A 14,238-nucleotide genomic window follows, 5' to 3' on the forward strand; every position below is an offset into this window, starting at 1 on the left:
AATATTTGAACATTTACAATGAAATGTAAGGAATATATTTTAAAGTCATTTGCACTTGTAGCCTTTTTTATTATGCGTAAAAAATTTGAGAACATGGGTGACTAACTATTTCGATGTGCAATTGAAAAATGAATTAATGTTAATGTAATACTTCACGATCAATACGGTATACGGTTGCTTGAATTAAAACACGTTCCATCCATCATTTTGCTTGCATGATGCTCTTGAATATCTGCCTTTGATGTCTTCTTTTAAAAAATAGTTTTATTCGAATAGATGCTTGTGCTACTGCTTGAAAATCCTTAAGTTGAAGTCACTGTTCCAAGATGATACCTTTTTATCATAAATTTACCCGTCTCAACACTACGTAGAAAACGATAAAAAGGAATCTTAGATTGCTACAAAACGGTCTTAGAAGATAATTAACACTTTAAAAGCTTACCAGAAATCAGACGAAAAATATCGCGGGCGGATAACAATGTTGCTCATGCTGCTTATTGAACAATCATGTCCGAGCATTTTAAAAAAAATCTTTTTTGTTTTACTACTTGTAGGAAAGCGATATAACGACATTTCTTTGAGACATCTTGATACCGCTCTGACGAAAAAATTTCCGCTTGCAATTTGGAATGTTGCACTTCATTGTATTCATGAAAATACATACTAGAAATAATGTTCTAAGCATAAACATAAAAGCTGTAAGAAAAAAAAGACAAATCTTGCGTATCCAACGATTTTTTTAAAAAATTAACTAATGTTCCATACAAAATGCTCGAAATCTCAGAACTAGTGTAGATGTGTTAGTGCAAAGTGTATATGACAGCTCGCATTGTCATATACCTGGTATATATCAATTTACTTTGGCTTTCATCCAGAGATTTCATCCAAAGGTGAACAAAAAACGCTAAAAACGGCAAGATCCACAGATCATTGCACATGCACATCGCTTCTAAATAGAGTTTTATTTGATATTTTTTCATCCATAATGTTACATTATTGCTTAACATTATTGCTCTACACTCTTAAATGATTCTACCCGTAAATAGGTCGGATTTAGCTAAAGCTAGGTTGAGACTAAACTCAACCCCCGCTAATATGAAAAACAGCTCGTTCAGATTGGGCGAGTTCATTTTTAATCTGAATATTTGGAAACTCTATTCATTTTCACACACGCGCAAGACGCGCACCCTATGAGCTTGTTGTTTTGATTTGACGAAAACAAACGTTTTGAAAACATTTCAAACATGCGCGAATTCTAAAGGTTCGGTTTGTAGAAGACGAAATTGGCTCGGCAATTTTGACTAAAATGGTCTATTTTGAGTGCTGGAGAGAGGTAAGTTGCATATGAGCTATATTGTCAAAGCTCCTGAGCAAGAGGAAACGCATTAAGATTTTTTGCATTTTTTTAATTTATCGGTCAACTTTAACGTCAATTGTGTGTGACGCTTGATCGGTTTTTAATGTGAACGCATTCATACCACCGGGGTACAGATTAAAAATGTTCAGATTAAAGAAGGTCATACCAACGGGGGTACACGGTACTCAAAATGTCCCTAAAGTGTACAAACTCAAACTTTGAGTAAAAAATTCAACCAATTTTAGCTACTTGCTACTGATAATTAAATTATTCTCTGTGACGAGTTCCTACTACCAATTTTTGGTTGAAAAACTACACAATATCTGAGTTTGTGCACTTTAAGGGCAGAATGATTTAAGAGTGTAAGTCGTTTCCCTAAAAAATTGCATAACAATTTGTAACAGAAATTCAACAAACCCCCACCCACTACGTAATATTTTACCACAACCTTTGGCTTGGAAGACCAACAAAATAAGAACACAGTAGTGTCCCTGACGGATTTTCTCGATTTTTGGACGTTTCATCTCTTTCGCTCTTCACTGACGATTCAATTAGCGAAATTTAAATCATCTAAATTAACTTTTATTAGCGATTGCGCCCTTTTGAAGGTAATACTTTTCTTGAAATCAGCATTATTGAGCAGTCCACTGCTAATAGAGAGAAGACGGGTGGGTTTGTTTTTGTGCATGGAACTGAACCCGGTGAGAATTGTCACTACGAACCGGAAGTTTAGACACTATCCAGCTTTTTACGAGCCATAATGGCGGACGTGTTCGTAATATTTGAACAGCATTTTTGACATTTCCCCAATAGACCAAATCAAGGTGACGTCATCTGGCAGATACTGGCGCCCTTGTTTACAAACAGACCGCAGAGTCCAAAAAAGTTTCACCTGTTTAAACGGCAAGTTTGTTGTTTAAACCGAGTTTAACCAGCATTAGGACTAAATTTAAAAGCTATTATGCCTGTAAAATGTTAAAACACAAGCTACATTCGCTATAAACGGAAAAGAAAGTTTTTCAAAATGTAAACAAGGGTGCCAGTATCTGTCAATTGACGGTATGATGATTTGGTCTATAGACCAAATCATCATACCGTCAATTGACAGATACTCCTTGTTTACATTTTGGAAAATTTTCCTTTTCGTTTATAGCGAATGTAGCGTGTGTTTCAACATGTTACAAGCATAATAGCTTTTTAAATTTAGTCCTAATGCTGTTTAAACAACAAACTTGCCGTTTAACAGCTGAAACTTTTTTGGACTCTGCGGTCTGTTTGTAAACAAGGGCGCCAGTATCTGCCAGATGACGTCACCTTGATTTGGTTTATACATAGCACGTTTTCTTTTCGCGCGTTCACGGTAAAACTAAAGGAATGTACGGAAAGAAAACGTGCGATGTATTGAGGAAATGTCAAAAATACTGTTCAAATATTACGAACCCGTCCGCCATTATGGCTCGTAAAAAGCTGGATAGTCTAAATTCGTTAATTGAGTCACCGATGCATTCTAGGCTGCATTTCACTTATCAGTTCAGAATATGAATTTTCATTCAACTTCTTTATAACCACAGAGAGTATAACGTACGTTTTAAATGTCCCTTAAATGATGCAAGGGATGCAACCGATGCAACATGCAAGCAAAATATCTCGTTTTGTACGAGCGCAGCCAACGATAATATGTCAGTGAAAATTTCGGAGAGAATCTAATCTGATCTGAATCTGAAAGTGGTGTGTGCCTCTTGCTGTTTAATCCGATACATCGTTGCTTATCTAAATATTTAAAAGAACTTCCTATTTTGCTCAACTTGGCCATAACTTTTAACGTAAAATGCTTGCATGAACAAAGTGCTGTGCACGAGAATAACGCCTATTTTATGACCTAATATTACCGATTCCATCTCGTCACAATCCATCAGTATAGTAAAGTAAACGTCACTACATCACACGTCAGCCGGAATTCAGAAAATAGATCTGGAATTTCAGAGATTTAGTTGGTTTGTGCACAGTATTGAAATCGGTAAACTGTTTTGAAAATGGTTTTAATAGCGGCCGCAGTATGCACTAAAGCAGGCAAGAGTATGTGTTTTATATACCCAAGGCTTCTGGAATTCCGGTGAAATATCTCGCTAACATGGCTTTTTTTCAGCTATCGTGTCACGCCAGTTTGTCGAAATGACAAAGGCTCGTATCGAGGGTCTTTTAGCAGCATTTCCAAAGTTAATGACGTCTGGCAAGCAACATACATTTGTAGAAACGGATTCGGTTCGATATGTTTATCAACCCCTAGAGAAGCTTTACATGTTACTTATAACCACTAAAGCTAGTAACATCTTGGAAGATCTGGAGACATTACGATTGTTTTCGAAAGTGGTAAGAATACAGATTTTAATACATAATTTACGAGTCTAATATACTTTTTCAATTGTAGATTCCCGAATACTGTCGTTCATTGGAAGAGAAAGAGATCATTGAAAATGCGTTCGATTTAATATTTGCTTTCGACGAAATAGTCGCCTTGGGATACCGGGAAAGTGTAAACTTGTCGCAAATTAAAACATTCGTCGAAATGGATTCTCACGAGGAAAAGGTTTACCAGGCAGTTCGTCAAACACAGGAACGCGAAGCTAAACAAAAAATGCGTGAACGCGCCAAGGAACTACAACGCGCTCGAATGGAGCAGAAAAAAGGAGGGCTTGGAGCCGGTGGTCGTCCGTATGCTGCCATAAGCTCGGATGGATTTGGTAGCAGTGGAGGCATTTCCAATCACTCCACAATAACGACCCCGTCGATCGGTATTGGTGAAATTAAACCTGCCGCAACCGTACCGTAAGTATCAGTGTTTTGAAAGAAGAAATGACATGGTAAAACCTAAGTTTTTTTTACAGTAAGCCAGCTGCTCCGAAAAATGCGCTAAAACTAGGAGGTAAATCACGTGACGTTGATACGTTTGTTGATCAGTTGAAAAGCGAGGGTGAAAAAGTGGCAAGCAATCCAACCCCGGCTGCTCCAACTGCCGTTACCAAAGCAAAGCCTGTTTCTGACGTACCGATGGATGAGTAAGCGTGGTTATTTGAAATTTTTTACGCATTTTTAATATCTTATTCTTATTTTAGCATCCATCTCCGCTTGGAGGATAAAATTGTTGTTCGTTTGGGACGAGATGGTGGACTGCAGACACTCGAATTGTCTGGATTGCTAACGCTACGTATATCGGACGAAAAATATGGTAAAATCAAGGTGCAGTTGGACAATACCGACCAACGAGCTATTCAACTTCAAACGCATCCAAACGTTGACAAAGAACTTTTCAAAAGTAAAAATCAAATCGGTTTGAAAAATCCGGCCAAGCCATTCCCTATGAACACAGATGTCGGCGTACTCAAGTGGCGCTTCCAAACACAGGACGAATCAGCCATTCCGTTGACTAGTAACAATCATATCACTCAAAGCAATAGTTCATGTTTTATCTGAGTTTTGAAATTTTCAGTCAATTGCTGGCCATCGGAAAACGCAGAAGGTGGTTGTGACGTTAATATTGAATATGAATTGGAGCATCCGCGGCTGGAACTACAGGACGTGTGCATTACTATTCCCTTACCGTAAGTTGATCCTGTTATATTATTATTGTAATCTAAAAGAATAAAATTTATTCCAGTATGGGTATTGTCCCGGTTATATCCGAGTGTGACGGTGACTATCATCACGATTCCCGCAAAAATGTTCTTCAGTGGAATTTATCGGTTATCGATGGCTCCAGTAAGCGGGGCTCTATGGAATTCACGGCACCCAACTCTATTCCGGGTGATTTCTTCCCCCTCGATGTAAGTAATTACTTTATTTTTATAACAGCATTTTTGTTAACATTAGCAAGGTTAACATCAACTTTGTATTGGATAGGTTTCATTTTCATCAAAAGTTTCCTATGCCGAAATAATGCCCGTGAAAGTTCAGCTAGTTGAAGACGATGCAGACGTTAAGTTTTCAACGGAGACCCTCTTCTACACCGATAAATACGAGATTGTGTAAATTGCAAACTTTTGTCCGCTGCCGTTGTTTCCACTGTCAGGTGCCCTATAAACCTTTAAAATCCTTTCTGGGAATGCAAAACTATTCGTTCAAAATATTCAATATTGCATATATAAATAATTTTATGTTTATTTACCCATTAGTATGAGCTGTACTGTTTATTTTAGTTCTATTTGAATTCCATTCTGTAATGCTTAAGATTTATAATCACATCAAAAGCCCTTAGGTGTGTGGCAGGTGCGCCAAAAAATCCACGCTACAATCTTGAAATAAAATATATATTGCAAACATTAGCGGTAAGATATAAATTGTATCTAATTAATTTACTCGCATCGATTCAATGATATAAGTTCGTTAGAATACAGATTAATTTTTCAAATATGTTCTAAAATATATCCTGTTCCATGACATACCGTTAAATCTTGCAAAAGTTTAAAAGCTTTCGAAGCTCGATTTTGCTCTATTTCACATAACTTTTTCGATTTGCAGAAGTTGGCGGATAACCAGGAGGTTATTCAAGTCGTTAGTCTGGAATTCTACTACTCACCGGCAGTGTATACGTGAGCTAATGGCTCATGCTATATTCTGAGAGTCCCTTTGTCCTTTGTCCCTTAACTAATTAACGCTGGTGTCTACTTTCTTTAACAAAGCGCAACCCAAGGATCAGCTATGCTGGGTACCTCTACATCCGACATAGGACCAAGCCAAGCTAAACAGTTTGTCTACCCAGACTATTGGGTGCTGAACAATTGTTTGTCTTATCTCGTATATTGAACACATTATCACCGGATATTGTCGCGCTCTCAATCATTCAAAGAGTGTCGACTTATTCTTAACGGACATTTGCCGATTCAGTAACTCTGAACGAGAAAGTTCAGCGCATTTTCTATGCACATGTGGACCTTTTGTGTTGCCACTGCACCATTTCTTCGGAAACCATCGTTTAACTCTATTATACTTGTTGTGGAAATTTAATCATCAAAGCTCATTGGATTTATCAATCACGTCATACATATCTAATCCGGACACAGGTTTAAAACTAAGCAGTTCAACTCCAACTATGAACAATCAAAAAAATTTGACTGAACTTTTGGCTTGCTAACTACTTACTTTACTTACTTTTTCGGCGATAATCCGCTTATCGAATCCATGCCAAATTCAAAAGCCGTCTTCACATTACTCGGTCTTGGGCTACCGCTCTCCAGTCGCCCCTAACACCCGCTGTTCTAGCGTCCTCGTCAACAGCACTCATCCAACGGGTACGGGATCTGCCTCGTCGGCCTCTGTCCGGTTCTCTGCTAAATATTGTTTTTGCTTTTCTCTCATTTGGCATCCTTGCTACGTGGCCAGCGCATTGTAGTCTGCCGTAGTTAAAGCGCTTCACAATATCTGCATCTTTGTATACTTGCCACGCCACGGCTCACATCGTTGTCACATGTAACTAACGTACCAAGGAAAATAAATTCGTCGACCACTTCAAAAGTATCTCCATCTATCATCACCACAGTTCCAACAACCAACACCTGAAGGGCTACTACGCTCTCTCTGGTAAAATTTATGATAAGCCATATCCTCGCAGCTTGCGTGTACGCTTCTTTCACAGCTCAACGGTTAACACCGATGATATCGATGTCGTCCGCGAACCCTAGGAGCATATGAGATTTTGTGATGATAGTGCCGCTTCTCTGCACTTGGCCCTACGAATAGCACCTTTCAATGTAATGTTGAACAGCAAATACGATAGTCCGTCACCTTACTTCAAACCATCTAACATCACAAACGAGTCCGATGTCTCTACCCGCTATCCCGACGCTTGATTTTGAACCATCAAGTGTAGCATGTATCAGCCTAATCAGTTTTGTTAGAAAACCGTGTTCAAGCATAATCTGCCACAGCTCGTTTCGTTTAACTGAATCGTACGCCGCCTTGAAATCTATAAACAAATGGTGAGTGGTGAATTCCCGAAATTTATCGAGGATCTGTCGCAAGGTGAACATTCCCAGTAAACAATTTGGTTTGTATATCTCGATTGCAACTAAGAAATACGACATCATTTCTGAGCGGAAAAGTTATATTTCACGCCAGATAAGAACAAAGTCTGGAGTCCCGCAGGGTAGCAATCTGGGACCACTGTTTATTTTATTTTTTAACGATGCTGCTCTGACTCTGATTGGAAGTCTCAAACTAGTTTATGCAGATGATCTGAAGCTGTACGTAGTAGTACACACACTGGAAGATTGCTGGCGCTTACAAAACTCGCTAAAATCATTTGCTGATTGGTGTCAACGAAACAAATTAATTATCAGTGTGGAAAAATGTCAAGTGGTCACGTTCCATCGCAAGGTTGTCCAATTTTGTTCGACTATAATATCGACGGCGTTACTCCATCGTAACGGTGTTTGGATACCACGAACCAGTCTCATGCATGCATCCGTGCATTTACGACCGTTGAAGAGCATTTCGAGTTTGACGAACCGATTGAGCGTTTCAGAAGTAGAATTAAGTCATTGTTAGTTTAGTGTAGTTTTATTCATTAGGACACCATCATTGTCAGATGAATTAATTTCAAATAAACAAATAAACAAATAAGTATCAAAGTGGAAGTAACATACGTGCGAAAATTTTGACGATTATTTGTAGGTATTTCTATCTTGTATTTTATACAGCGACTTTTATAACACGCAACTTAATTCTTCTGAATATATGATTAAGATATAACTTAATATTGCAATCATCTATACTGCTTTATAAGTTACAGTTTACAGAGTTGTATATGAGGACACGCACGACTGCAAAACAATTTATTGTTCACTTTGGTTTGACATACTCTAATCATTACACAACTCCAATGTAAAATTGACATGCATACGATTAAATGTGAACTCTCTATTCGCCAACAAAGGTTTCCTGCAACGGGCTCATTTTGAGAAACAGGATGGGGTAGAGAATTTCGTATGCAGAATTGAGAAGAGTAATGCGTCGATAATTGCTGCATTCGTGTCGATGGCCTTTTTTGTAAATAGGGCATATGAGACCTTCCAACCAGTCCGTATAGGTAATTCCTCCTCAGTCCACACCTTTAGTATAACCTACCCTATTGGCATCTCTATGTCGAGCTGCAGTAAGTGACAGCGACTGAATGTCCCGGCCTTAAAATTGACAGCGGGCCCAAAACAATGTCGAGGCAGTCGAGTGAAACGTAGCCGTTGCAGTCGAGTGAAACGACGTAGTGCTATGCTCATTTCACAATACAGCCGTTCGCTCTCGACTTTCAAAAGTTCGGGCCGTCCTTTCCAACTGCTTTGCATTTTGGCTTGGTTGAGGCGACGAAATAGAGAATTGCATTGATAGAGAATTGAGAATTGGATGGTTAGTATCTGGAACAGCAGATCGCTGAATTTCACGGGTGAAGTCAGGGTATTAGTCGAAAGTTTGGCATCATGGCATTGCACGAAAACTATCGCAAATGCGAGAAGGAGTGGAAGATTCGTGGTAAAGCGAAGCGTTGGTGCTACATTCCGCTTTCGGAACTTGATTTTCAGTTTTTATTTAAAAGACTTTGCACGGATTGGATTACAAATCAATGCGTCAAAAACCAAATATATGGTACGAAGGGGCTCCAGAGAAAACAACGTTCGCCGCCCACAGACTGTCACCGCTATTCTATATTTCGAACGGATTGGTATTTCTAACGAAAGTTTTTTCGAACGAAATTTCCGTCAGCAAAATCAAATGGGCAAAACAAACAAAACAAAATAAAGATTCGTTCGAACTACAGAATAGGGGTGTGTGTCTATTTAGGGCAATGAACTTGAAGTGCTTGATAAGATCGTGGGTACTCTGGTCACAACCGCTGTCGACAATAGTTAAAAGATTCAACGCCGCATTCAAGCTGCAATTCGGGGCTACTTTGCCCCCGGCAAGATGATTCTGCCGAGGAGCATATGCCGCCGTACAAAGCTAACGATCAGACCAATAACCAGATTTGAGACTGTAGCTTTGCTTGCGGAAGATATACGTATCAGAGCTCGGCCTGAACACTTCATCTGATCCGGCCAACACGTCATTCCAGTCCGAGCAGCTGATACCGTTCACTCACGATGGCTCGCACTCCCCCACCGCGTGCAGAATCCAGGGCGTAAGATGAAGAATAGAAAAAGTAATATAAAATCTGTTTTCCAGTGTGCCGGTAGCCCTCACGGTCAGCTGGCTGTTCACGAGTTGTTTGCCTGGTGAGTGGGCTGTGTAAAAAAACGCACGAAACTGCAGGATGTCTGCAACGACGGCTGTTTATCATACGCTTGCGTCAGTGGCATAAGCGTTGGGTGCTATAGGTACTTCGAATACTCGCTTGCGTGAGACTGTGAGAGTAGGCATCGTTTGATTCTCGGTCGATATTTGCAACGTTGGTTATAAGACTCGTAGTGATTAGGGTTACTTCAAAGCAGAACCAGAGATTAAAACAGTCAGCATCTTGTTAATAAGGGTTACTAGTGTGTGACTGGATTGGTGGTTTGTGTGCATCGGGAAACGATTTCGCTATGGAAAAAAATTCGCGATGAACACATATTGCGTACAGCAAAGATTCGTTAATTGGTGGTTCGTTAATTGAGCGGTTCGTTAATTGGGTGTTCGCTAATTGGGCTATGTGAACACTTGAATGTCAAAATTGTATGGAATTTTTGAGTTTAGAAATTTCTAACAACTGTCAGTCAGCCCAATTAGCAAATCAGCTGGAGTGCAGTCGTGGCCCAATTAACGAATTCAGGCTGGTACACTCAACCCCCGCTAATATGAAAAACACCGCGTTCAGATTAGATGAATTCATTTTTAATCTGAATATTTGGTAACTCTATTCATTTTTACATACGCACAAGGCACGCACCCTATGAACTTGTTGTTTTGGTTTGACGAAAACAAACGTTTCGAAATCATTTCGAATATGCGCGAATTCTACACGTCTGGATTGTAGAAGAGGAAATTGGCTCGACAGTTTCAACTAATACGGTCTATTTTAGGTGCTGAAGAGAGGTAAGTGGCATATGAGCTGTATTGCCAAAGCTGCTGAGCAAGAGGGAACGCATTAACTTATTTTGCTTTTTTTCAATTTGCCCGGTCAACTTAACCGCCAATTGTGTGTGACGCTTGAGCAATTTTTAATGTGAACGCATTCATACCAGCGGGGTACAGATTAAAAATGTTCAGATTAAAAATCAGAGGGGTTGTGTACAAGACACGACCGCATATATAGGTGACGCAGGACTACGTAAGTCTCTTTGTATAGTGATAGTAGCATGTATTCATGCTTGTAATCATTCGATTCTTCATGTATACATGCTATATGCAACATATATACATGCTACATGCGTTGTATGCAACATTTATCAAAGTAGTAACATTGCATACGTTCAATTCTCAAAAGATTGTGCAGTTGAAAACCACTTAACAAAATCAAGAACACAAACTATTACTTTCCTGCTACCTTACTGAAATTAAAGATTGTTTTTATTACCCATGGTTCCCCACGTTGAAGGGATTTTACCAATTCAATCCTATTTTATCAACAGCACATCTTTTCACTACACTTCTAATGAAACGACAAGCATGCGTATTCATACAGAGTCGTATTGTAACCGAACACTACAGTTGTAGCACATTTTTCCAACACAGATATCAATTTCGCCTAGATTTAATCGTCTCGCAGTAAAGAATTTGCAATCTGTTGGTACAATGAACTTGTGTCATTTTTTCTGGCATACTTCCCTAACACAGACATCAAGTTGGACTAGGTTTAATCGTGTTCGTAAGAAATCTGTTGGTACGAGGGGGCTTTGTCACTCTCTCTGGCGTACTTCCCAAGCAAGGACATCAAAATGGTCTAGGTTGAACCGCGGTGTTAAGAAATCTTGTTGAAATGAGGAAACTTTGTCGCTTGTTTTGGTTTACTTCCCTAGCACAGATATCAAATTGGTATAGGTTTAGATCATCGTAAAGAATCTTCCCACCAATCACGAAGCGAGAATTCTGGTAAAACATAGGTTCATTATTTTCAATTTTTCAATAGTTCAACATCAAGAATTCATACTTTTCTTCGTTTGGGTCAATTCTTAGAATATTTTCCGATCGATTGGTGTAAGAATATTGAAAATCGATCGGAAAACCGCTGAGCTATTAGCGCTCAAAACCTTTCATTTTTCGTGACGCTCGCATTTTTCGATTTTTTGGAATGACACCCTATCTCAAAACTTGCCGTAAGACGTAGTCCTACGTCAAAAAGGTCATTCCAGCGGGGGTACATGGTATACGTATACGGCGATAAATGATAAATGAAAACAATCTCTATTCTACGGATGCTACATTTTTACTTTCAGTGTAATCAATGCACCGAACGCAGCCACTAGTGCCGGCAGATATTGCAGATGATGGAAACACTGTTCCGATGTAAACATGAAACGCAATAATTTTCGACAGGGCCCAAGTACGAAACAAAAGCAAACCGACTAAAAACAAACCAGTAATCGAGTAGAACCGCGCGCTTAGTTTTATTTCGCTTATAATATTCAACAGTTTCTAAATTTCCTTATATAAATATAGTGGGGTCAAGTTTTTCTATGAATGCATGTGTTGATTTGTGATGTTATTCAAGCGTTTTTTATACTCCTGTAACAAAACGGGCCATCTGTGGAGTAAAGCACGTTCTCGATCCGCTACACAAGAAACAATGCGATTACCCTCCACTAATTCGCCCGCATCGTTGATGGGAATTAGGTTTTTGTCAAGCATAGACCACAGGGAAGAACCTGCTCTCACAGCCGGAATATCCTTGTTCAACGTGAGAAAAGTTATTAAGTCATCTGGACTTGAATTTTCAGAAGGTTTCACATGTATTCGAACCAAATGTCCCGTATGCTCTGCGTTTCCCGAGCATGGCAAAGAGTCTGATGTGAAAAAAGAAATCATTTTTGTCAACAAAACGACAGGATGTTTTACTTGCTCCGCTTGTCACTATCTAGGACATTGGGATAAAATCGAAAAATTTTTCCTTCCTCATCATAGTATCAAAGCTGCACAGGAAATAAAAAAACTGAAGGATTTATTTATGGAGAAAAAAAGTACTGAAACACAAAGAACGATTGAGTTTCCTGTAGGATTACAAGAAGTCGATAATGCATTAGCTGTTAAAATCTGTACGATGTTGGATTTAAAGGTGCAATTTATTATAAAAGTACTTGTACATGAAAGCTAAATATTGTCTTTTTACAGGAAATTCCTGCCGCAAGTTTGGTAGCATTATCTTCGCGGTGGGATGCAAATCACCAGCGATTGTATGTTCCTTTATTAGACGTAGAATCAAAGTTAGTAGGTTATAAAATGGTTAGTGTTTCTGAAGATAGCACACTTGTGGAAGAAACCGTCCCCGATTCCAATTGTTCTGGGCTCATCTGTCTTAAAAGTACATCGATGTCTACCAAGGCACATTCCAAAGAACAGTCTAATGCTATATTAGTATTAAACATTTTGGATATGCTGGCGTTAAGCGCTGTAAAAATAAACGGTAAGGATGCAATACGGCAGTCTTCATTCAGTTTCCTGAAAATCAAGATTTCATGCAAGCTACTGCTGCTGTCTGCTGTGTACAGATTTACCACTAAAATGATGTAACAACCTCATCTTTGCAGCAATGGTGGTGTGTCTTCCTCATGATTTGAAAAGTCTGCCACAGCAGTGCCTCCCGGGTTTGGAAAGGTTTCAGAAACTTACATTGTGGTTTAACTACGACACTGCCGGTTGGGATACGGCACGGAACTACGCCAAAAAGCTGGATGAACGACGGTGCAATTTTGTACGTCCTACTGACGCGCATCCAACGCCAGCTAAAGCGCTTTCTTTAGGTTTGGACTTAAAATCCATCTATTCGAAAGCACAACCTATTCTACACCAATCAATAACCACTTTCCATGCATTGCGCCAAGACGTGTTAAGCGATTTGCAAAACATAGACAAAGTTCAGGGTGTAAAGTGGAAACGTTACCCGACGTTGAATAAACTTCTCAAGGGACATCGTAAAGGTGAGCTCACGGTACTTACCGGTCCGACTGGTTGTGGAAAAACAACTTTTATGTCAGATTATTCGTTAGATCTGATACTGCAGGGCGTTTCGACGCTGTGGGGCTCTTTCGAAATCCGTAATACTCGCTTAGCAGCGACATTGTTACGACAAATGGCTGGTCGACCCCTTGACGTTAATTTATCGGAGTTCGACTATTGGGCAGATGAGTTTGAACGACTTCCGCTGTATTTTATGACCTTTCACGGACAGCAGCCGGTCAAAGTTGTTATGGATGCGATCGAACACGCTCAGTATGTGCATGATATCCAGCATGTTATAATTGATAATCTGCAATTTATGATGGGTATATCAGAAGAAAGCAGGCATACAGACCGCTACTGGAAACAGGATGCTATTATTGCGTCGTTTCGATCGTTTGCAACTCGCAAAAACTGTCACGTAACACTGATCATACATCCCCGGAAAGAACGTGACACTGAAGATCTGACGACAAGCTCAATTTTCGGTGGCGCCAAAGCTTCTCAGGAAGCTGACAATGTGCTGATCATTCAGGATAAAAGGTTGACATCGGTTCGAGGGAAAAAGTATTTGCAGGTTGCCAAGAACCGTTATAGTGGCGACCTAGGAATCATGCCACTAGATTTCGATAAACCAAGTTTGAGTTACGCACAAAAAAGAAGAAAAAGTGAAGCGATAGGTACTGAATCGCCTGAAATAGCCATTGATGATAGTTAGGTATTTTATTTAATTGATGATACCTATGCCGTAAGACCAAAAGTTTTGT

The 14,238-nt window shown here is 39.5% G+C and overlaps 2 protein-coding genes across 2 annotated transcripts; both read left to right on the forward strand.

Annotated features, from left to right (window-relative positions):
- Positions 1 to 3,059: 3,059 nt before the first annotated feature.
- On the forward strand, positions 3,060 to 5,735 carry LOC128734113 (coatomer subunit delta). Its single transcript, XM_053828132.1, has 8 exons — positions 3,060 to 3,433; positions 3,504 to 3,727; positions 3,786 to 4,183; positions 4,243 to 4,413; positions 4,471 to 4,784; positions 4,845 to 4,956; positions 5,013 to 5,178; positions 5,255 to 5,735. The coding sequence occupies exons 1-8, from the start codon at positions 3,391 to 3,393 to the stop codon at positions 5,381 to 5,383; spliced, it is 1,557 nt and encodes a 518-aa protein (XP_053684107.1). The 5' UTR covers positions 3,060 to 3,390; the 3' UTR covers positions 5,384 to 5,735.
- A 6,278-nt stretch (positions 5,736 to 12,013) lies between these two features.
- On the forward strand, positions 12,014 to 14,236 carry LOC128734732 (mitochondrial DNA helicase). Its single transcript, XM_053829061.1, has 3 exons — positions 12,014 to 12,590; positions 12,647 to 12,938; positions 13,063 to 14,236. Exons 1-3 carry the CDS (start codon positions 12,018 to 12,020, stop codon positions 14,187 to 14,189), a joined length of 1,992 nt encoding a protein of 663 aa, XP_053685036.1. The 5' UTR covers positions 12,014 to 12,017; the 3' UTR covers positions 14,190 to 14,236.
- Positions 14,237 to 14,238: the final 2 nt, after the last annotated feature.

Source organism: Sabethes cyaneus, chromosome 2, assembly GCF_943734655.1.
Source record: "Sabethes cyaneus chromosome 2, idSabCyanKW18_F2, whole genome shotgun sequence".
NCBI lineage: Eukaryota > Metazoa > Arthropoda > Insecta > Diptera > Culicidae > Sabethes > Sabethes cyaneus.